Source organism: Nicotiana attenuata, unplaced genomic scaffold, assembly GCF_001879085.1.
Source record: "Nicotiana attenuata strain UT unplaced genomic scaffold, NIATTr2, whole genome shotgun sequence".
NCBI classification, from domain to species: domain Eukaryota; kingdom Viridiplantae; phylum Streptophyta; class Magnoliopsida; order Solanales; family Solanaceae; genus Nicotiana; species Nicotiana attenuata.
In genome coordinates this window covers 22,959-48,041 of record NW_017675810.1, presented here as the reverse complement: position 1 = coordinate 48,041, position 25,083 = coordinate 22,959, and the positions used below count along the sequence as shown (strand labels likewise).

The window sequence follows — 25,083 nt, the reverse complement described above, 5'->3', positions numbered from 1 at the left end:
AATCCCTTCTTATTTGAAACTCTTACTTGCCTATGTGTTATTTGTAGTTAAGTCACAACAATAGTTTGGCCGGGAACCACACTAGTGGATCCTGAGGGGTGCCTAACACCTTCCCCTTGGGATAATTTCAAGCCCTTACCCAATCTCTGGTTACTTGACTCAAACCCTTCTTAGTGTCCTAATGCACTTAAATCATTAGGTTGGCGACTCTTCAATCCAAAACCCAATTCCCAAAAGGGAATGAGTTGTCTTCCCAAATATCATAAACCCGATTTCGCGAGAAAAAGGGGGCGCAACAGTGAGTGAGTTGCCAAACTTGACTAAGTATCCAGTTACTGACATTCGTGTGTTTGGACAACTTGCCCAGTCTGCATCACAAAAATATATCAAACTGTTTGCACCTTCACTGCTCAGAAATATTCCCATGCCTGGTTCATGTTTTAGGTATTTGACTACTCTCATAACTGCATCCCAATGAGATTTTTTGGGCTCTTGCATGAACTGACTGAGAGTTTGGACTGCAAACACAATGTCTGCTCGTGTGACGGTCAAATAGATCAACCTACCGATCAACCTTTGATATTCACTCACATCTGTCAGGGTCTCATCACCTGCAGTGCCAGTATGTTTGTCAAACTCAGCAGAGGTAAACTTCTGATTGAGATCTATGGGAGTTGAGACTGACTTAGCCCCACTCAACCCCAAATAAGAGATGAGTTGAAGACAGTACTTCCTCTGATTCAGTTGAATCCCTCCGTTGGATCTCATAACCTCAATTCCCAGAAAATATTTGAATCACCAAGATCCTTCACCTTGAACTTCTGATGAAGGACAACTTTAGTCTCATTGATAAACTCCTCACTATTTTCAGTGACTAATAAATCATCCACATATATCAATACTGCTACAAAGTCATCTCCTCTCCTTTTAGTAAACAATGAATAGTCATGTAGACTCATCCTGCAGCTGTTAAGGCCTCTCTGAGCTTAATGTTCCACTGTCATGAAACTTGTTTCAATCCATATAATGAATTCAATAGTCTGCAGACCTTTGTCTCCCCCTGTCTCCTATAACCTTCAGGAAGTTCCATATAAACCTCCTCATACAAATCTCCTCGCACGAATGCATTGTACATATCCATTTGTGATATATTCCAGCCTTTAGAAGCAGCGAGAGCAACCATAGACCTCACAGTTACCATCTTAGCAACTGGTAAAAAAGTTTCATTATAATCTAGGCCTCCTCTTTGGCTATAGCACTTGGCTACCAACCTGGTGTCACACCCCTTTTTTCACCTCAACCCTCTTTTAAAAGTATACTAGTTTCTCTGAACGTGCGTTGCACGTTTATCTCATATCATTATTATTCAATTCGGATAAATACTTTCCTAACCCTGTGTTTGCACCAAACAAATTATTTTTACCATAGTTAAGTGATTTAATAGAGGGAAAACATGCATTACTTGATCATGATTAAGTGCTAGAACTCCATGAGCAAACACATGTCACTATTCTACTAATTTGGTGTAAGCATTAGGAGCGAGTAAATTTTTACCTACAGTTCATATTGCAAAATGTCGAAATTTTAACATATGCTTATTTTAAGAATGTTTGTTTTGAGTTATAAAGCTATTTGGACAACACCTTATTTGAAGCTAAAATGATATTTGAATATGTCAAATGAAGTAATATTTCAGTCGCAAAAGTTAATTTCTTCTCCAGGGTGAAAGTCATGCCAAATGTAATTTTAACTTCTTTTCAATATCAATTTTAATTTCAGATACTAATTTTTCAAACTTAAATCAAATATTGGCCAAACAGAATCTTTACTTTATAAATTTTGATAGCTATGAGCAAAATATTACTCCTTATAAACTATACCTTGGAGAAGAAATAAAAAAGAATTTTAATTTATAATATGAAACTTTCAGTGTCATACAATTAAAAACAAAACTATAAATTATGCATAAGGATATTCAAGAAATGAATCACTCAAAAATTCTGTGCTAAAGAATAAAGTAAAAACTTTTTCTTTGAATAACTAAAATATTATTGATTTAAAATCAAAACTCGGTCTCCGTGAAATTGGAATTTTTTTTTATGATTCTTCAAAGGACCTTTAAAATTATTTGTCAAGTCGGTAAAGGTATCTTACCTAATAGATCAAATATTTCTTCCTTGAATTGTACTAACTCTTTCTAACCTAAATAATAGTGACCTGCGCATAATTATCAAAATACGTTACTTTAAACAACATCTATATTTTCACCACCACTTGTATAAACCGTTTCACTGAATATATTATAAATATATCCAAAAGTAATCTAACATAGTAAAATTGTGCAAGAGAATTTTGAATAAAATATGAAAAGAACGTAGATAATGTGTCTAAAGGAATTATCTTGAGGTTAATAATTTTTCCACATTGTACAAAAGGTTTAAAAGAAATTCAATGCCCGAGATATAATACCTACTAAACAACTTAGAGTATCATTCTTTAATTTCTTCTACCATAAGAATGCAATCCAATAAAAACAAATAAAATTAATTGAAGTATAAAATTTAAGAAAGAAGAATGAAAATATTTTTTAACGTTGTTAGTATGAGAATTTGACAGAATATTCAACGACACTTGTGAGATTTTATAAGCAAGTGCTCAATGTTCAATTAAAAGCGAGAAGTTGTATTTTTGCTTATTCTCGTTTCACTTGTAATCTAATTTATTTAACACCTCTTCAAAGTATATAGTGTGCTAGAAACATACCTTGAAGAGGTCCAAAACTATATTAACTTTCATCGAAAACTTTCTTTATCTGAAGTTCACGCCATTGGGTTGCGCTCTTCATCTTGTATCTAATCCATGGAGATTGTTACAACACCTGATCATTTGAGTCGTCTCCCTTAGTGTTAGGAAGGAAGCATAAGCCATGAGGAGAATACTTGATTGAAAAGTATTACTATTTGTAAGACGTGCATGACATCTTGATTACGTGGACAAACAGGGAATGGATTATAAATCGTAGCCAAAAATTATTTTACTAATCCCAAGGAACACAATCCTTCAGTCAAGGCATCAATTTCTTTTATTTATATAAGTTGTTCTTTCTAACTGCTAAATACGTAGTTTCTTTAAAAATTAGATATTAATGAAAGAACACAACTATTTAGAAAAGACACAATACAAATCAATATTTTTAAGTACTATTAATTATTATTAACAAATATCAATTTATAATTATTAAAAGGGCATTTTAGTAATTTAACTTTTTAATTTTGGGCTTCCCACTTTTAATGTAGTATAGATAAAAGTGATTTAAAAGCTCAAAAGGATTTTCTATTTGAAAGTGACAAAATTCATGTTTCAAGTAATTTTTCAAAGTCACCACTTGACATTTGGTTTTAGTGTACCAAGTCACCGTTTTAAAAAAATTATTTTTTTCTTTAAAACACAATTAGACTCCAAAACAAAGTCTGCACCAGAAATTCTGAGTAAGGGGGTTCATTTGACTCGAGGAGAAGGTGTTAGGCATTCCCCGAGTCCCGTAACTAGTACGGTTGCATACTTCATCTAGTTGGCTTTAAAGAATATTCAAACTAAGGCAAAAACATTCCAAAGAAAAATAAACACATAAGAGGCTCAAAATTGTCCCCACCTAAATAAAAGAAAAATAAAATAGGAGAAAAATACTAAAAGTCTATCCTATGCTCATCCATGAAGTCCGTCATGGCCTCCAATTACATTCATTACGGGGCATACCCCGGATAAAATATATACAAGTTCTTCGGGGCATTCCCCGAATTATATAGTTGACTAAAGGGACAACCTTTACCTCTAAATATATAAAGCATCCTAATATTTGCCTACCCCGTGTGGTCTACTCCTAACATCACAAACAAGTAAATAAAATTAAAATGAGAGCATGATAATCACTTAAAGACTAATTCTCATTTTTTAAGCTTTTAAATTCGAAACCACATGGCCCCATTTATCTTTTAATTGTCGTACGCCAAATCATCATCCAAGCTAACATTCCCTTCCCCTTAATTTTACTCATAAACGTGCATTTCACAAATTAAATCTCAACTAAATTCATAAACAAAACTCAATCATCATTTAGTAAATAAGCTAATTTGAAGGACCATAAACTAATTAGGACACTGAGAAACAACCAAACTGCATTCATTCAACGAAATTAATTTCAAGAACTCATAAAAACTTGAATAGAATGTAAAGCTGAGAAATGGACCTTACGGAAAGCAAAATTTCCAACGCTAGCCGCTGACTAGAAAATTGAACCGTGATCGGAACCCGGATTCGCAAACTCGAACAAACGCACTGACCTGATTGACTCGAAATGGAACCTTCCCTTCCGTCTAAACCTGGCTAAGAACAGAGATTGTTGGAAACAGTGTATTTTGGATTGTGGTTAGAGGAATTGGGTCTATCTTAGTAGTGGAAGAATGGACAGAGGTGGATTGTGGTTAGAGGAACTGGGTCTATCTTAGTAGTGGAAGAACGGACAGAGGTGGACGTGCAACGTTTTTACATGGAGGATCTACGATGGTACCTTTTGTACTGGTTTTCTGTGATGATTTTAATGGAGAAAAGGTGTTTGTAAAAAAGCAAAAGAGATGGGGAAGATTCATGATTATGGTTCTTCTAGAGTATATCTGTGATATATATTGTATGGACTCATAAGAGTGATAACGGAGAGCAAGAAGCTGTAAGAATGGTGGAGCTTTGTGTTGATGGAAGAAATACGAAGAAATTGCTTTTTGCCTAATGGAGAAGATGAGCAAATTTTTCTTTTCCCATCTCTGTTCGTGACTCTCCCGTTTCCCTATCTCCTCAGTTCCTTTTTCAGCATCTCCTCTCTTCGTTCTCACTCTTTTTCCCGTTTTTTCCTTCTCTGTTTGGACTCCAAATTCTCGTCGTTCCCTTCTCACTCTATTCCTCTCAATTTTGACTCTTATCTATCCCCTCTTCTACTCTCATCTGCCCCCCGTTTTGTTGCTATGTCTGTGATTATTTATCCCCAAAACGTCTTGGGGAGAAAGCAAACCATCCCAACAAACAGTGTGGTCCCTATGGGATAAAAATGCTAGTAAAAATAAAATTATCAGTTGGGTGTGTATGGCATGAGTAGAATGTGTAGGATTGAAAATGTGAGAGCATGTGACAAGGATGAGGTGTGAAGGTGATATTAGTTGATGAAAAGAGAGAACAAGGAATATATGTACATGTGGAATATCTGGAAGAACATATTATGAGTGCAAATATGAGAAATTGAAGTAGAAGTTAATGTGAATATTTAAAGAAGGAGATAAAGATAGAATAAGGAAATTGTGAAAATGGATGGGATCACCTTGTGAAAAGATAAAAGGACTATTTCATTTTCTTTGTTTTGCTTCGGACATTCTTTTCCTCTTCTTTGTTTCCTTTTTTTTTTTTTTTTTTTTCGCTTTGTCTTAAAGATGAACGAAAATGCTAATTATCTAAATAATAGGGAATAACTAAAAAGAAAAACAAAATACATATTAAAGAAATCTAAATACTACTCAAAAAGTTACATTAAACTAAGTAAAAATATTTTTCAAAACTTATCTTTTATCTTTTGAAATGAGCGGTCAAAGACTACTTTAGTATTTCTCAATTTTATGAAGAAAGATAAACTACAAGTAACTAATATAGGAAAATATTTTTGTAATTTTTATTTTTAAGATAAACTAAAGCAACAAATAAAATAAAAGTCAAAATATTGATATTAGACCTAAAATAATTATTTAAATGCTAAAATGTATAAAATTTCGAGTAGGTTAAAAATTACATGTCTACACCTGGCGTTGAACCTTTCTACCTCACCACTTGCTTTGTATTTTATCTTATACACCCATTTCGAACCAATAGCCTTCTTGCCTTTGGGAAGGTCAACAACATCCCAACTTCTATTGTCTTCTAATGCCTTGATCTCTATTTCTATGGCTTCGAATCCACCTTTTGTCCTTAGATGCTTCACTGAAAGTTCTTGTTTCTGTTAATGCTGAGATCCCAGCCAAGAAACTTCTACATTTACTAGTCAACCTGCTATAGGATAGATAATCAGATAGGGGATAAGAGGAACTCTTTTTTGTAGTGGTCACATAATCCTGCAACCACAAGGTTCCTTTGCAGTTCTTTTGGATTTTCTGACCTCAATAGACTCTTGTTCCAGAGCTGTTGGAGGAATCACTCCACTTTCCTGCATTAAATGTTGCTCAGGAACTGCTTCAGCATTGCTAATTGTTTGTGCATTACTACTGTCATTCTCTATTACTGTTGTGTTGTGATCTGCATTTGCATTATTATCTACACTTGCTGCTAGTGAGTCTTGTATGTCAAGAACATTTTCTTCTCCAGTTCCGTCATGTTCTGCAATGTTAGTCTCTATACTGTTTTCAAGACCACTCCCCTCAACAGACTCCTCTAAATCACTGCTTGCAATTCCTTCTAACTGCAGATTAACATTGTCATGGGAGTTTTGTAGAGGTTCAAATTGTTCCAGCGCGAGATGAGATCAATAGTTGTTGTATGTCCTTCTCTATTGTGAGGTTTAGAATAATGTTTGGCAAATGAAACTATATGCTCCTTGAAGATAACATCTCTGCAAACAAAGAAACAGTTAGTTGCCAAATCCATTAGGCTGTAGCCTTTTTGTATTTCTGCATAGACAAGGAATACAACTGTTTTTGCTCTTGGTGAAAATTTGTCTTCCTTAACTAAATTAGTGGCATAGCAAAGACAGCCAAACACCTTAAGGTGAGACAATGAGGGTGGCTTGTTATGAAGGAGCTCATATGGAGTTTTCCCATTCAACAACTCAGTAGGCAGTCTATTTGTCATATGTTCAGTTGTTTTGATGCATTCACCCCAGAACTTTGTAGGAACACTTGCTTGAAACTTCAATGCCCTAGCTGTATCTAGAATGTGCTCGTGCTTTCTCTCCACTATTCCATTCTGATGTGGAGTATATACACAACTGTTTGGTGAACTATCCCATAAGCATCAAACAAGTCATTCATGTGTTTGTTAAAGAACTCTGTGCCATTATCTGTTCTACTACCTTAACTTTGGACTGAAATTGAGTTTGTGGCATAGCAAGAAATTTCTTCGACACCACAACAACATCACTTTTGAGTTGAAGCAAATGCACCCAAGTATACTTTGTATTATCATCAACAACAATTAGAAAGAAATGTTTTCTATCATAAGTGGGAAACCTATATGGTCCCCAAACATCCATATGCAAAAGAGATAAAGGATTTTCACTTTTAATCATAGTTCTAGGGAACACTAGCCTACTACACTTAGCTAGTAGGCATACAGGGCAATCATTCTTCATAGTGCTAATTGAAGCATGGCCTAGCTTTTTGTCCCACAAGGCTCCATCTTCTTTGTTACTTTGTGCACTTGTAGTTGATGCAAACTTCCTTATCCCTTTGATGAATTTTTCCAAATCTCCTTTGAAGTTCTTCTTCAATATGTACAGATCACCTCTCTCTCTACCAATCTCCCTTGCCTTGCCATTGTTGACATCCTTAAATAAACAGAAATCAGGGAAGAAATTCACTGAGCAAGACAGTTGCCTAGTTATTTTAGATACTGAGATTAGGTTGAACTTAAACTCATGTACAAAAAAACATCTTCCAACTTCAACTCATCACAAATAACAGTTTCTCCAATGTGTGTTATATTAGATTTCCCTCCTGTAGGTAGATGGACTTGATCACTGTCACATTTATTTACTTTATTCTTAGTCTTTAACATATCTAGCTCACCAACTATGTGGTGTGTAGCTCCAGAATTAATTATCCATTATTTGCAAGGAAAGCTTTCCGTTAATGAGGTTGCAATACCTGCCATGTTAACCTGATGTTTTGGAGTCTCCTTGTTCAACATGCTCAAAATCTATCTATATTGATCCTCAGTGAAGTATGGTCCTGCCTTTAATCCATCACAGTTATTTCTTCCTTCATCCTGATGTGCTGATTTGTCATTGTCCAAGCCACTAGTTGTCATGTTAGTTGCATATGGTTTCTTGTTTTTGAAATCAGTTGGTTAGCCAACTAGCTTATAGCAATTTTCCTTAGAGTGCCCGGGTTTGTTGCAGTAATCACACTTTACAAAAGGTTTTTTTCCTTTGTATTGTCCCTTGTTATTCTGCACAATCATTTGCCCTCTACTTGTTTGCATAGCAACAGGATCTCCCCTATTTGGCAAGGCTGGATGTGAATTAGAGTTCTGACTTTCATCCTCTATAATCAGTGCATAAGCTTGGTTGAATGTTGGCTCCACAATCTTCATTAGAATCTAACGTCTTGCTTGATCATATGTCGTATTGAGATCACTTAAGAACTACATTAGTCTTTGCTGCTGAAGATGTTCAACATACTCCTTCGAATTAGGAATAGGCACTACTGCATCATACTCAGCCACAATTCTTTCAACCTAGTGAAATATGCAGAGACTGAGTCTATTCCCTGCGAAATAGTAGCAATTTCCCTATGTAATTGGAATATTCTCACACGATTCACTTTGTCAAACCTTTCTCTCAAATCCTCCCATACCAAATGTGCATTAGATGCGTAGACAATGCTGCTAAGTACAGGGTGTTCATGATCCAGGAAAGCACGACTGCATTACATGTTTCCTAGTCCTCATGTAATTCAAATTTGAATGAATCCTTTTTTCATGTCCCAAGAACAAACCCTAGCTTCCTCTTAGCTTGCAAAGAAATTCGCATTGATCGACACTACAGTACATAATTTTTTGATCCTGTGAGCTTTACAGGAATCAAAATCGAACTAGGAGTATCTGAAGGATGAACGAACAAAGGATGCGTATGATCGATTCAGGAGGTTGGTGGAACTATACAGGGATAGGAAGAGAGATTTGCATATGGTGTTTATTGACCTAGAGAAGGCATATGACAAGGTCCCTAGGGACGTCCTTTGGAGGTGTCTGGAGGTGAAAGGTGTGTCAGTGGCTTACATTAGGGCGATAAAGGATATGTATGCTGGAGCTATGACTCGGGTTAGGACTGTAGGAGGTGACTCAAAGCCTTTTCCAGTGGTTATGGGATTACACCAAGGATCTGCGCTCAGCCCGTTCTTATTTGCTCTGGCGATGGACGCACTAACACACCATATCCAAGGAGAGGTGCCATGGTGTATGTTGTTCGCTGATGATATAGTTCTGATTAATGAGACGCGAGGCGGTGTTAATGGGAGACTGGAGGTATGGAGGCAGGCTCTAGAGTCTAAAGGTTTCAAGTTGAGTAGGACTAAGACGGAATATGTGGAATGTAAGTTCAGCGACGTGACGGGGGAAGCGGATGTGGAAGTCAGGCTTGACTCACTGGTCATCCTCAAGAGAGAAAGTTTTAAGTACTTAGGGTCAATTATCCAAGGAGATGGGGAGATCGACGGGGATGTTACGCACCGTATTGGAGTGGGGTGGATGTAATGGAGGTTAGCGTCTGGAGTCCTTGGTGACAAGTTTGTGCCATCGAAACTCAAAGGTAAGTTTTATAAAGCGGTGGTTAGACCAGCCATGCTGTATGGAGTTGAGTGTTGGCCAGTCAAGAATTCACATATCCAGAAGATGAAAGTAGCAAAAATGAGGATGTTGAGATGGATGTGTGGGCACACTACGCTGGATAAGATTCGTAATGAAGATATTCGAAAGAGGATGGGCGTGGCTCCCGTGGACGACAAGATGCGGGAAGCGTGACTTAGATGGTTCGGTCACGTGGAGAGGAGAAGCCTAGATGCACCGGTTAGGAGGTGTGAGTGGTTGACTTTGGCAGGTACGAGAAGAGGCAGAGGGCGGCCTAAGAAGTATTGGGGCGAGGTGATTAGGCAAGACATGGCGCGACTTCAGATTTCCGAGGACATGGCTCTTGATAGGAACATGTGGAGGTCGAATATTAGGGTGGTAGGCTAGGGGGTAGTCGGGAGTTCTTCCCTCTTTGTACCGGGTAGTCTGATAGAGTTTCATTTAGGTTTGTTAGCGGTCTTTGTTGTATTCACATTGTTGTTTTGCATAGTTTTGTGTTATTGTCCTTTCACTTATTTGTTGTGGTTATTTTCTTTCTGGTATCTTTTGTTGTTACATGTCTTTTCTCTTGTTTCTTTTCTGATATTATTGCCTCTCCTGTTGAGCCGAGAGTCTCCTGGAAACAGCCTCTTTGCCCTTTTCGGGGTAGGGGTAAAGTCTGCGTACACTCTACTCTCCCCAGACCCCACTAGTGGGATTTTACTGGGTATGTTGTTGTTGTTGTTTTGCTCTCATTATTCTTTCCTACTAAAATGCATTATTTGTATATTTAAATTATATTAAAAGTAAGAAAGTTCTTAGTGAAATAAGTTTTCATTTACATGCGATTCTTAGCGAGCTGGAAGAAGAGATCTTCACTAAAAGTAATTATGTGTATCTGTCATTCTTTTGCTTTTAAGCCTTGCCTATCTCTGATTGCTACATAATATATTTCACAAGCTAAGTGACTGGTGATACATCATTCACGTCCTATTTGAATTGACAAATAAACTTTTTTTCCTTGTGAAATTTGGAATGGAGATAAAATAAATATTGCATTTCTTAATTAGGTTTTATTTAGTGGCGCCGTATTGGATTCAAACTTGACATCCATCTTAAGAAAGCATGAGGCTGAATTCCATACATAAACCACTTGGAATAAATTAATAGTAATTCTTAATCATTTGTTGTAACATTGACGTATATTTCCTTAGGAATTTAGAATTCTGAGGGGGGCCAGCTCGTAGGACTAGTAGTGTGTGCCGGTGGTTATTTTGGCTAGGTATGCAATATTTTTTAAGTTAAAACTAAATGAAAAACAAATTTAAACGAAAGAGTGGTGTTAATTAAAATTAGAAAGAGTTGTGGGGCTTTATCAGAAGGGTTAGCAAATAGTAATCAAAGATGGGAACAAAGCAATGATTCGTCCAGAACGCTTTGTCTCTAATCAGGTTTTGACTGTGTAACTATTTATGGTTAAAGCGTCAAGCTTTGGGCATTTTAGCTCTAATCTACTTGAGAGTTTGACACGAACTAAGGATCATGCTAATTTTTCAATTTAAAAAATCTAACAAGTTATATTTATGAGTAAAGATCGAAGCGTTTGATTACTTTAGTATCGGAAGTTCATTTGTTTGAATATCACCGTGAATGAGATTTAAAGACACGAATAACAAACTAACGCTAAAATATTCGTACATATTCTATAAGTACTTCGTACTAGGTTTTCTATTTTTTGTTTCAAATCAATCTTGACTGTTTATAATAATTATATGCTTGTTTTTTCCAGGGGCATACGCAAGATTTTTTATAAGCGGTGTTGACATTTAAAGTGGTGAACAAATTACTACAATAAATATGGGAGATAAGAAATAGAGAAGAGCAACACCATTAAACCCCGTCACTTAGAAATTACAAGTTATAGAGGATGCGAACTTTTTTGTATTTACGGTTTAAAATTCGTTTATCTTATTCTTAAATAATTACTTTTTACAAGTTAAATAGTACTCCCTCCGTTTCAATTTATGTGAACCCATTTGACTGGGCATGGAGTTTAAGAAAAGAGAGAAGACTTTTGAACTTGTGGTGTAAAATGAGGCACATATATTTTGTGTGGCTATAAATCATTGCATAAAGGAAAATTGTTTCCAAATAAGGAAAGGGGTCATTCTTTTTGGCACGGACCAAAAAGGAAATATGTTCACATAAATTGAAACGGAGGGAGTATTTCATTATCACTTATGGTGTCACGGTAGAGGACACCGTTCTATTTTTTTAAACAAAGACGCTTAAAAGAAAAAAAATGCAATAGAAAGGCATAAGAAGTATTTGAACCGCAGACCTCGATGTTGCAAGTGAGGCGCTTGACCATCAGACCAGACACTATCTTCTGTTCAGCAGTATCATATGATTTATATGTATAACCTTTGCAAAATATTTATATGTGCAATAACTAAAATTTTCCGGCGAATCAATGTCGGATAACACCCTTGGACTAGGGTGCATCCGCCCCTGGTTTTTCCCTTAAAATGCAATTCATAAACAAAAACAAATTTTATGCATGATAAAAGTTGAGGGGTTATTTCTAATGAATATTTAACGCTTATTGTTCCTTGCATATGTTCTTCTGAATTTTGTTTGATATATATCCTTCATATAGGCTTTTAATTACAACAATTATGGTCGCACATCAATTATTACATTGGTAGTTTTATCGGATAAGAATATTACTCGTTGATTCCTTTTTTTGTCCGAATTAAGAAAAAATAACATGTATAAAGAGCTTTTCTTTTTGTTCTTTCTTTTACCTTCTTCTTCCTGCTATAAATAGCATACACTGTCTTGTCTTTATAAAAATAAATTTTCCTTTATCTTCTTTTACTATATACTATATATATAACAAAAATAACTGCATTCTGGGTACGAGTAGGCACATATAAATACAGTAACAGAGACCGACATATAGAAGAAGAAGAAGAAGCAAAAATTGGTCTTTCTCAAGGTTCGTGATTGAGAATGCTCAAAATTTTTACATCTAGGTGATTTTGTTATTTTTTGTACATTTTTTTTTCTTGTGAAACTGTCGATCCTTTCGAATTTGGTTATATTGCTATGTAAATTATGGGTAGATCCAGATAGGAAAAAGGTCTTTTGACAATTTGCTATATTATTCATTTCCTGGAAATGTAACAATGTGGTTTTTGAAAGTCCAATTCTTTAATTTCTTCAATCTCTTCTTGTCTGGTTTTAAGGGTTTGAGCTGTAATTTTGGTGGGTGTGATAATTTAGACAAAGAGATGAATGTCGCATTATTTAACGCGTTTCAAGTTTGATTGCCAATAGCTGATATTTTGGTTGATTAGAACATGGAGTCAAATTTTAGGTGTTAATTTAGAGGTAAAATATGTGAACCCATGGGATTTCTAAAATGTTGATATTTAGATGTCTGATTCTGATTTTCTGGATAAAAATGTGATAAAAGGGATTTCTGAATCTCTTGATATTTAGCTCAGTTTTCATCATTTGTCAAATATTTATATATTTATGTTTCGTAGTGATGATATTCAAAAGTAAAACATAGACTATAGTTGTATCCCTGCTTTATCTTTTCATTTTTCAGATATGCAATGCATTATAAGATTTCCATAAAGTTTGTTATGCGGTTGGCACAATTTATACTGCACACACACACCACCCACCCGGACACGATCTTGATTCATATGATCTCCCTGTAGCTATATATTTTTCTGTATGAAGTATAAATACATGCATATTTTCTGTTTATAAATTTGGACTCAATGCGTGGAGGTGTGTTATGTTGGAGTTTACTTTCGCTTCTTTCTCTATGGTCTCCTTGTTTCATTAGTTACGGGGAAGCAAAATGATTCTGGCTCATCCTGGTTTTAGCATTACAAGGCTTCTCCCTTAACACTTTAATATGTTAGAAATGTGTGCTTGAAATGATTTAATCTCAAACGCACAACAATCAACAGCAGCAATTGCCAGAAACTGCTGCTGGAGAGAGAGTCCATGTTATACTGAAAGCAAATGGTTCAGTGGAATAAGATAAAACTACTTCAGATTCATTGTTTTTGCATGTTCTGGTAGTGTATTTATTCATCTAAGGAATTGGACAAATTCAAACTTCTCAACATAACCTGGATCTTAGGGAAATTCGGTTTACTTTCATGAGATCTCTTTGTGTAACAATCAAGGTTTTTGATGGATATGAAAGGACTTTCTCATTATTTATCACAGAAATTATAGAGGCTATTTTTTCTTGGAACAATAAGATCCTTCTGCCTTTTCTGACCATGTGCATTTTTCCAAAATGAACATGGTACATCAGTATGCTGATCCTTAGTAGCTAAGAGTTAATCTGTCCTATTGCTAACATACTTCTGAAGATACCCATCTTTAAGTTCATTTTGTGCACAATTTAGTGGGTCAAAACAAGGATGAATGTGCCTCTAACTGCAATGTTCACAGTTGACTGTTGCCTGATTTTGCCTATGATTGTTTATAAAGGACAATTTCGAGTGTGTATACACTTGCTTATTCAGTATTTAAAGATTTTTTAAAGATTAAATAGAAAATTTGGCATCTATATATCATCAACTGTGCAGAAAAGAGGAAGTATTCGGTTTGTTATTTTCGATGAAGAACTATTTGATTATTATTGAGAGATCCTATATTGAAAGCAGGAGTCCTTTTGATACTTGAACGTAATATCAAAATGTTTTCCGTTTCACTAACTCAATGGAACCATCCAAACCTGTTTGGATCAAGAAATATATTTAGTTAGTGCAAAGTTATTAACACATAAAGGAGCAAGCAATTTTTCTAGGATAACAAATTAATCAAATTACTTTACCAGTTTTGATGATGAATCCAAAAGATATTCTAGCTTGATGAAGCCCTTAGCTATAAGTAATGTTTTCTTATTTTATTTACATTATTTCAGAGATTGACGGGGTCAGAAATTACAGACATCTGTATGGAAAAGCAGCAAGACTGTACCATAAGTTACTCAGATGGTGTTTCTCCAAATTCAAGTTACATGAGAGACAGTAATCAAAATGTGTTACAGTCATCTGAGCATGTTACTGCGGAGCAGAGAATTGATATGCTGAAAGAGAACGTTGAGACAAAGGAGTATGAAATGACGGAATGCACAGCTGAAATGTCAATCGAGATCTCTGAAGTCTGTGAAGCTGAGCGCAGACAGGAACAAGATAGACCAAGCTCAAACTGTGAGATTGAATTGCCTTCAAGGCAGAAAACATCTGACGCCTCAAAGGTAAAAGATGATAACAAGAGACCAAGAGCTTCAGTGAAATCAATAACCAAATCTGTAGCTGGAAGCTGTAAAACAAAATGCACGGTTCCCCAACCATTTGCTCTGGCAACTGAGAGGCGTGCTTCTCATGGAACTCGTCTTGTTGGGAATGATGCAGGCATCGTTAGTGCTGCGCAGAAGCCATCCGAAGGAAATAATTTGCAAGTCCCAAGATCTGTACAAAACCAGGTTTGCCCCCTATGCTTCATGTGCTTTTCACCACTGTCTGCTGGGTTATGTCATTAAAGGGAGAGGATAATCCATAACACCTGATACTGCAAAATGACAAAGTCCTCACGTTTTATTTTGCTCCCGCTCTTGGTTAATGGGAAAAGTTAATTTTAGATGAGCAGTTAGTGCATAACTACTGGAGTTAAGGTCTATAGATCAAACAGCATGTTTATCTCTGAATCTGTGGCTATGATATTCTTTTTCAGGTTTCCTTATCAGTTGCACTTAAGAAGCCACTACAATCTGATAACAAGCATTCTGATGAGGAAGACTCGTCGATTGCCTCTAGGTATGATCTTTCTCCATAATCTAACTTGATGAAGTTTTCACTTTTTCTGAGTTGTATCCTTATTTGGGATTCTGCTTTGCCATTTGATGATTTCCTCAACAATGAGAAGTTCTGTGGTCTCAGCAAGAAAATCCAGGGCAACTGTTGCGTCGGCTCCAACATTTCGGTCCTCTGAACGTGCAGCGAGAAGGAAGGAGGTAGTTGTTGATTTGTGCTTCTGCTTAGGACTGTTGAAACTGCTGATAATAGTTCTAATATTTGATGGGTTTTCACCTCATTGTCCCCCTCGACTTGCCCCCTCTAAATGACATGAAAAACAAAATAACAACAGAAAAGGAAATACCGGTTCTCCTTAAAGTGAAAAATCTAAATCTTGGCTGATTTGCTTGCTTTTTGTTTTTCCTCTTATTTCAGTTTTACTCAAAGTTAGAGGAGAAACATCTAGCTTTGGAGGCTGAGAAAATTCAATGCGAGGAAAGGACAAAGGTACATGTTGTTTCTGCTTTACGTTGCTGTCACCTGATCCTGGCTGTAATAGTGGAATATAGATCAATGAACACCATCCGACAGAAACTGAATAAATGAATACATTATCATTTATATTTAACAATATATTTCGTTCTACCTTCTAAACTCAGGAAGAGAGAGAAGCAGCTATGAAGCAACTGAGAAGGAATTTGTTGTTTAAGGCAAACCCAATGCCAAGCTTCTACCAGGAGGGACCTCCACCTAAAGCTGAATTGAAAAAAGTAATGCATTCTCATCGCCAATAACTTACAGAAACATCAACCTTTAGTTGAGGTTAACCATAAGTTTAGTCTGCCGTGTGACTGTGAAATATTTTTTCTTGTGGCCTTCTGGCATGTTAAAGTTCACAGTGGGTTGCTGATTTGTTGACACATCCCCTGCTGTTTATCAACTTAACCACCTTATAATTCTATATTCTTTTTTTTTTTTGGTACTGCAGCCACCACCAACGCGTGCAAAATCACCGAAGTTTGGCAGAAGGAAAAGTTGTGGTGACACAGTCGGCTTGGATAAAGGTGTTGGAGCTTATGACCAAGGAAGTAAGCATATTCTTGGTTGAAACGCAAATACCACCTTTGCTTCTAGAAATAGTAAAGACTGTCATAATATCCAAAGAGGTTCTGTTACTTACAACTTGAATGAGTCCAATCATGGAGGGGAGACAATTGAGTCATATATGGCTAAGATGCAAGAAGAAATGAATATGGATAATATCCTACATTCCTGAGCCTCTGGTGAGTTTTTTAATTTAATAAAGCGAGAGCCATTATTTTCTTATGTTTCGCATCTTTTGACAGCTCTAAGGGGTGTACGATTGATTTCTTATTTAAACTGCAAAACCTTTTTTGCAGTGGTCTATGTAACTTTAATTTATAAAGTGTAAATTTCTGTAAGTTATTCCCATTCTTGTGTAAAGACACTCCAATTTCTATAAAGTTCTATATACTTTTTAATAAATTGGCTAACCTGCAATTTCTAACTTATTTAGAATATCCATCTTTTATTGCAATTTGAACTGTAGCATTTTCGTATTTTTGCTTCCTTCTCGCCATAGTGGTTCACTATTATTTGTTTTTGTCCAATCTTAGAACTCATTTGCAGTTGCCCCATAGCATGCCTGGTAATGAGATTTCAAAAGGTAGGTTGTGCAGAAAGTTGGGATATCTTTTTCCCATATCTAGTGAGTGAATGCTAGGTCAGTGGTTCTACTTAGTGAGGGAACTACAAAGTGAGAGGCACAGGGCCCATTAGGATGTGCTTTGGTGGTGCAGAAAAAACTTGTTTCTATCAAATGGCTAGGAGTAATAATGTAAAGTTTGCAAAGCAAAAGGGGAAGATGCAAACAGTGCGTAAAAGCAAGTTATGCTCAAGTTTTTGTCTAGATATTGTAAAAGGTGGCTTTTGAGTTAGAAATTAGACTTATACACGTGGAAATAAAATCACAGTCAAAAGGTTCCGAATCTTAAAATTTGTGTATGCCTTTTAAATCTTGAAGTTAGCGTGACTGTTAACGTAGTTCATATTATTTTGCATTTCATTTTTATATTGGATTTCTTAAGAGTTGACTTACGATCTATGAAAGAATCAGTATATGGGTTTATCTTCTTCAATAGGTCATCGTGTGTTTTATAAGGTTTATGAGTTGAGCTTAGGTAGCCTTCTGACAGCTGAGATATGTGAATATCTTCTGTCAAGTTATTACTAGTATTCTGCAGCACTTCAACTCCAGGGAGTTCTGACGTCTGATGCATGACATCCCTTGTGGAGTTAGGTTTAGAGCTAGGAATTTTTTGCACAGATGTGCTAAAATTCCGAAACTCAGCTTTGAGATCAATGCTGAGAAACGATAGAATACTTGAATACCTCTTTTCTTTGTTATTTGGATGTGTAAATTTCCCGAAAATTATCTCATTTCCAGGGATGGATGGATCTGCAATATGATTTGTGAAATCATGAGTGTTCTGTTATTTCTTGGGGTTTTGCTATATTAGTTTGTGTCACTTTCATGTGGACATTTATTTTTGGTCAGCAATCCGTTTGTTGCTACAGTTTCTTTTTCTGTACCGAAAGGCAAAGACGATAGCACAGAGTGATAACATGATGAATGAAAGAGAGTTATTGATAGGCTGAATAAGAATTGAGCTTCCTAGTTCCTGTGCAAGATCACATATGCAGAATTGTTGTAGATCTATAAATATATTTGTTATTGTTCTGGATGGCATTATATACTGTTTACTCTAACCTTGTTTGAATACATAAATGAGGAGGCCAGGGAAGAGATATACTAGTAATAAATCAGAATAATTATACCAAATATAATATCATTTCAAATTATTGAAGTGGATTACTCTTTTTAAAAAGATACGAAAGTTATATTGAGAACAGTGGATACCATGAGTTCAACACAGTTAGCATCACTTAATAAACCCCTGTTCTTGACCATCAACTTTTCACTTCTTATGCCACTTCCTATTCTCCTTTAACTTGTCTCAGAATAAAGCTTTACTTAGTCATCATCTTTTTGCCTTTTCATTTAAGCTTGGAATCATTCTATTTGGAAACAAAAATGAAAATGGCACTTCACTAATTACGTTTGCCACCCATTTCTCATCTTCTCTTTTAAGTGGGATTCTGGAGATACACTTCTTGAATTGCTTAGTCCATAAACTGTAATTAAGTTAACTCAGTTCAATAATAATTGAAACCTCTTGATCCAGATAATAATGGAGACTTCTATATATGATCTCCACTCCCGTGGATCTCAATGAATTAGTTCTCCCTATCGTACCTGCTAATTGACATACATACATACACACACACACCCCTTAGTATTGTCACCCGGTTTTTGAAACTAGGTGTCTAAAATAAATTTTAAACTAGCCAAGCCATCAGCAGGAATGTTTTTTGACTGGTAATCTCTGTGTGTGTGTGTGTGTGTGTGTGTGAGAGAGAGAGAGAGAGAGAGAGAGAGAGAGAGAGAATCTGGCTCTTTATTTTTTTTTTTTATTTGTGTTTAATTTATTTATGTATCTTTTGACTATGTGAATACAAGGCTTTGTAGGGTGGTTAGAGGTAGGTAATACTAATTGTTGGTTTTCCTAGGCTTTATTGCTTTAACGTACTCTTTCATCGACTTCAAGATAGCAAAAATCCAGACGTATTACGCTCCATCTATTGCAAGTGGCAAGTGGTCTTAATTCTTAAAACCCTTCGCCAAACTAAAGCAATTAACTAAATCTCTCTGTTTCAGCCATCTCTATTGCAACCAAGCAATTAATGTCTCTTGCAAAAAACAAAAAAACTCATTCAGAAAATTTATGGGAGATTTCCTTGTACATATGGGATCGGAGAGCAATGTCATAGTGTTTAAACAGTTTAAAGCAGCTATCTACAATGTTGTTAAACGTTCGTCTTATTGCGCTTAATTAAATTTTGAAGTGTAGCTCAAGTTCGGGGTTTCATCTCACTTTAAGTGGTGTTTCAATGCACATACCAAAGAGTAGGGGTGTTCAAACCGAACCGGAGAACCGCACCAAACCGAAAAATTATACCAAACCAATTAAAAAACTCGACTAGGTTTGGTTTGACTTGGTTTGGTATTGAGTAAAAAAAAACCGAACCCAACCGACACATAAAAGTTAACACTAGCTCAATCGAAAAAATCGTTAATGGAGATTAGGGATTCTAGATGCTTCTTATCAGAGAGAGAAAGATACAAACGAGGCAGTGAAAATGAGAAATGGTCGGCCAACCCAATACAGTTGGGCCTTAGACTATTTATACGTCACTTAGACCCGGTCCACAATGTTTACAAAACTAGCATAATGTATTGAGACTAAGCTTCTAAATCTGACTACTTCTAATACAATACAAAGAATGGCTATTTATACAAGACTATCTATTTACAAAATAAATAAAGAAAGGGCCAACTTAAGTGTTTAGCTGTGGAGGCCCAACACCCCCCTTCAAGTTGGAGGGTAAAACCACCTTCAACTTGCCTAGAAAGGTATGATGGAGGACCCCAGGCAGTGGTTTAGTGAAGATATTGGCAAGTTGGTTGGAGGTGGGAACATGAGACAACTGGAGGAACCCCTCAGCCAATTTGTTTCTAATGAAGTGACAATCCACTTCGATATACTTTGTACGCTCATGGAACATCGGGTTCTTCGCAATATGAAGAGCTGCCATGTTATCACATAGGACAGAAACAGGGACTGTGAGATCATGTAACAGGCGGGACAACCAAACTAATTCAGTCACCACATGCGGACAGCTCGATACTCAGCTTCAGCGGATGAGAGAGAAACCATAAGCTGCTTTTTGGATTTCCAGCCAACAAGACTGTCTCCCAAGAATATACAATAGCCCGAGACAGATTTGCGAATGTCGGGTCAAGCAGCCCTATCACTATCAGTATAAGCCTTCACAAAGAAATCAAGATTGTTAGAGTAAAATAAATCAAAATCAAGTGTGCCTTTAAGATATCGGAGCAAGTGGAGGGCAGCAACCATATGAGGTATCCCGGGAGTGTGCAAGAATTGGCTCAAATATTGAACCCCAAAACAGATGTCAGGTCGAGTGTGAGTTAAAAAGAGCAACTTGCCAATCAGTCTCCTGTACTTCTCAAAAGATAGCAACACCTCACCTTCAGCGGCTTGAGTTTTGGGGTTAGTTCTAGGGGACTAGCAACAGAAGTGACCCCCAAATAATCAAAATCTTTTAGCATATCAGAAACAAATTTCTTTTGATTTAAAAGAACACCATCAGGGAAAACAGTAACCTCAATGCCTAGGAAATAGTGTAAAAAATCCAAGTCTTTAATTTTAAACTCATCATCTGGAAACTGCTTCAAAGCTAAAATTTCAACCAAATCATCACCCGTGAGAATGATGTCATCAACATAGACTGCTAATATCACCAAATGACCTAGAGATCCTTTGATGAAAAGAGAGTAGTCATTAAGGGAATGATGATACCCTCTAGAATAAAGAGCCTCGAATAACTTGGCATACCATTGTCTTGAGGCTTGACGCAACCCATAGAGTGATTTTTTCAGCTTACAAGCCAAAGGGACAGAAGAAGGAGAAGAAACAGAGAGGCCAAGAGGTAATTTCATATAAACCTCTTCATCTAAGTCACCATGAAGAAAGACATTATTGACAGTAAGTTGAAATAAAGATCAATTCTTTTTAACAGCAATAACATCAAGCACTTAACAGTAAACATCTTCACAACAGGTGAGAAAGTCTCATTTAAATCCACTCCCTCAACCTATGTGTCCTCCCTAATGACAAGCCTAGCCTTGTATCTTTCAATCTCAACGTTAGCTTTGTATTTTATCTTATAGACCCATTTGCAACCAATAGGCTTCTTACCCGTAGGAAGCTCAACAATATCCCAAGTGTGATTTTCTTCCAAAGCCTCAAACTCTTTCCTCACGGCATCTTGCCAAGCTGGGATAGGAGCTGCCTGGGAATATGTATATGGTTCAAATTCTATTAGCTTAGAAGAGGAAAAAAAAAGGGAAGTGGGCAGCTTGTAGATGTAATCTAAGTAAGAAGGAGGATTATGAGGTCTATCAGAATTTCTAAGGGGAATAGGGGATGGTGCAGGAATGGCAGGATCAGGATTGAAAGAAGGAGAATTAGAGGCAGAATCAGGGACTGCAACTGAAGGAGAAACTGCAACATCTATGTCAGGAGGAGAAGAGGTGCTGGGAGGAGTAGGAGATGAGGGAACATGTGTGGAAGTAGAACCAGGATGTGAAAGGGGTGTGGGAGCAACATTAGTGGAAGAAGAAGGCATAGGACAATCATGGGGAAAAGAAGATAAAGGAGCAGGTGACAAAGGGGACTCAGAAACAACAAGAAAGGAGAAATCTGAGGAAAAAAGAAAATGCTGCTCATGGAAAACATATGAAACACTGTTTGGATTGCAAATTATACAACTTATAGCCCTTCTTTGCAAAACGATAGCCAAGGAATACACAAGGACAACCAAAAGTTCTTAAGTGAGAATAATTGGGCTTTTTGCCAAATAGCAACTCAAGAGGAGACTTATTTTGAAGCAAACTAGAGGGAAGTATATTTATAATATAAGTGGCTGTGAGGAGACAGTCTCCCCAGAATCTAATTGGAACTTGAGACTGAAAAAGCAAGGCTCTAGAAGCTTCAAGAAGAGTTCTACGCTTCCTCTCAACCACACCATTTTGTTGGTGTGTGTGAGGGCAGCTTGTTTGATGAATTATACCATGTTCATAAAATAAGGAAATTCGAGCCTAAATTGCAAAAGTTGATGTTTAAGAAGTTTGAGGTATTTCATTGATTTTTGAGGTTTAATTCGTTGTTTGAGAGGTTATTTTGGCGATTTGATCGCACGGATAAGTTCATATGATGTTTTTGAGTTAGTACGCATGTTTGGTTTGGAGCCCCGAGGGCTCGGGTGAGTTTCGGGTAGGTTCCGGGGTGTTTAAACTTAGGAAAAACACTGCTGTTGCACCAGTTCTGGTGTAACCGTACCTGCGAGTCGAGCACCGCAGGTGCGCACAGGGGGTCGCAGGTGCGGTCCAATCTCGCAGATGCGGACAATCTTCCGCAGATGCGGTTCCGCAGGAGAGGGTCCTTTTCTCGCAGGTGCGGCCCCAGCGGGGCCTAGTCATTTCCGCAGAGGCGACCATTTTTTCGCACGTGCGGTTGCGCAGATGCGACCCACGAGTCGCAGATGCGGAAGTCGGGCAGTGAGTCTTTTAAAACATAACTTCAGCGATTTTTCTTTCAAACTTTCACAAAAATAGAAGAACTAGGGCGATTTTCTCAAGAGATTTTCTTCCCAAATCACAAGTAAGTATTCATTAACTGTTTCTTTCAACTATCTAATATTTTTCATCAACTTTTATCAATAATCCTAGGGTTTTAATGGTAGAAAATTGGGGAATTGGGTAGAGTTAGGGCTTTTTGATTAATTGATAATTTGACCTCGTGTTGGGGTCGGATTTCAAAACAAATTATATATTCGGGCTCGTGGGTGAATGGGTGATCGGGTTTTAGTCCGAACCTCGTGTTTTGACCAAGCGGGCCCGGGGTCAATTTTTGGGTTTTTGGAAAGAATGATTGGAAAGTTATAATTGAGCATTGGAATTGGATTGTTGGGCGTTTATTGATGTTATTAAGTCGATTATGTCTAGATACGATTGATTTGGAGCCAAATTCGAAAGGGAAAGCGGTGTTTGAGGCTTGAGTTGGCCGTGGAAGTTCGAGGTAAGTGTTCGGTCTAACCTTAGCTTGAGGGATTAGGAGTTGAGTTCTATTTGCTATTTGCTTCTTGTTGAGTACGACGTATAGGCATGGTGACGAGTATCTATACGTTGATGTCGAGCATGACCGTGAGTCTTAAATTGATATTGTTGTATTCTTATATGATACTACGGATGCTTTAATTGATGATTCTCGATATTGAGCAAGGATTAAATTTGTTCTCGTGAAAATTACTTATGATTTGGATATTGGTGTTAGCTGGGATGGATAGAGGTTGAGTTAAGATTGGTTATAGCTGATTCTCCCTTGCCGGGACGTATTTACTTTTATTGTTGATCCCTTGCCGGGATAGTATAGTTTATTGTTGATCCCTTGCCGGGATAGTGTAGTTTATTGTTGATCCCTTGCCGGGACACTTGGTATGGTTGTTGCTAAAGGCATATATATATATATATATGGATCGGGTTGCACACCGCAACAATATTATAAATATGGATCGGGTTGCACGCCACAACAATACTATAAATATGGATCGGGTTGCACGCCGCAACAATATTATAAACATGGATCGGGTTGCACGCCGCAACAACACTAAATATGGATCGAGTTGCACGCCGCAACAATAGTATATTATATTGGATCGGGTTGCACGCCGCAACAATATTATATTGAATCGGGTTGCACGCCGCAACCGTGGTAAATATTATATTGGATCGGGTTGCCGCAACAGTGGTAAATGTTAAGGGATCGGGTTGCGCGCCGCAACAGTACTATTATTGTTTTGTTGTAGATTCTGAGTTGTTCTCTCGTATTTCTCTTAAGTTCCTGCTGGATTTGACATTATCCCCTGTAGCATGTACCCCCTCCCATTTAAATTGTTTATTTCTGTTTATTTTCCGTTGTATATTATATAACTGCACAGGTTTATCTGGAGTCTGGTCCTAGCCTCGTCACTACCTCGCCGGGGTTAGGCTAGGCACTTACCAGCACATGGGGTCGGTTGTGCTGATACTACACTCTGCACTATGTGCAGATACAGGAGCAGCATTTGGGCAGTAGCACTCGGGGAGCCAGCCTTCAGTCCAGTCAGAGTGCCCGAGGTAGTCCTGCAGGCGTCCGCAGGCCCGACGCTCTCTTCTATCTATGATTATGTTTTGTTTTCACTTGTTTCCGAGACAGACTATATTTCTTCTTTTAGAGATTTGTTGTAGTAATCTTAGTTCGTCCGTGAATATTGTGACACCAGATTTCGGGTAGAGGAGTATATTGGCATTGTAGTACTGGCTTGGTTATTTTTAGTTGCTTAAGTCTTCCGCTTATTTCTGTTTATCGTAAATTCTAATATGTTGATCCTGTTAACTCAAGTTGTCAAGAAGGGTTAAAATGAAAAAGTTAAGAATTTCTATAGTTCGTGGCTTGCCTAGCTTCTACGAGTAGGCGCCATCACGACTCCCGAGGGTGGAAAATCCGGGTCGTGACAACCACCAAACTCTGACGACAGTGAAAACTTGACGAAATCAGGTGAGGGTAACATCGCTCGATAGAGGAGAATAAGGACTGACCGATTCCCGCTCTGATACCATGTTATAGAGAAAACATTAGCTCAATCGAAGAAATCGTTAATGGAGATTAGAGATTCTAGATGCTTCTTATCAGAGAGAAAGATACAAGCGAGGCAGTGAAAATGAGAAATGGTCGGCCAACCTAATACAGTTGGGCCTTAGACTATTTATACGTCACTTAGACCCGGTCCACAATGTTTACAAAACTAGCACAATGTATTGAGATTAAGCTATTAAATCTGACTACTTCTAATATAATACAAAGAATGGCTATCTATACAAGACTATCTATTTACAAAATAAATAAAT

General features: G+C 37.1%; 2 protein-coding genes and 1 long non-coding RNA gene across 4 annotated transcripts; 1 reads left to right on the top strand and 2 right to left on the bottom strand.

Moving 5' to 3' along the window:
• Positions 1 to 363: 363 nt before the first annotated feature.
• LOC109220458 (uncharacterized mitochondrial protein AtMg00810-like) lies at positions 364 to 768 on the bottom strand (the record flags this gene model as incomplete). The annotated part of the gene is made up of 1 exon (XM_019384927.1): positions 364 to 768. A coding segment is annotated over exon 1 (405 nt), but the record flags the coding sequence as incomplete, so codon positions are not given.
• Positions 769 to 2,162: 1,394 nt separating this feature from the next.
• Positions 2,163 to 5,221, bottom strand: LOC109220459. The gene is made up of 3 exons (XR_002067094.1): positions 4,247 to 5,221; positions 2,764 to 2,878; positions 2,163 to 2,217 (listed from the first exon to the last, which is right to left on the bottom strand). It is a non-coding gene; the product is annotated as an uncharacterized LOC109220459 (long non-coding RNA).
• Positions 5,222 to 12,402: 7,181 nt separating this feature from the next.
• On the top strand, positions 12,403 to 16,924 carry LOC109220460 (protein WVD2-like 3). 2 transcript variants are annotated; one of them, XM_019384929.1, is made up of 7 exons: positions 12,403 to 12,611; positions 14,537 to 15,100; positions 15,349 to 15,431; positions 15,541 to 15,628; positions 15,846 to 15,917; positions 16,070 to 16,180; positions 16,399 to 16,924. In XM_019384929.1, the coding sequence occupies exons 2-7, from the start codon at positions 14,570 to 14,572 to the stop codon at positions 16,516 to 16,518; spliced, it is 1,005 nt and encodes a 334-aa protein (XP_019240474.1). In that variant the 5' UTR covers positions 12,403 to 12,611; positions 14,537 to 14,569; the 3' UTR covers positions 16,519 to 16,924. The 2 variants fall into 2 exon arrangements, with proteins under 2 accessions (XP_019240474.1, XP_019240473.1); XM_019384928.1 differs by having other exon boundaries at positions 12,404 to 12,574.
• Positions 16,925 to 25,083: the final 8,159 nt, after the last annotated feature.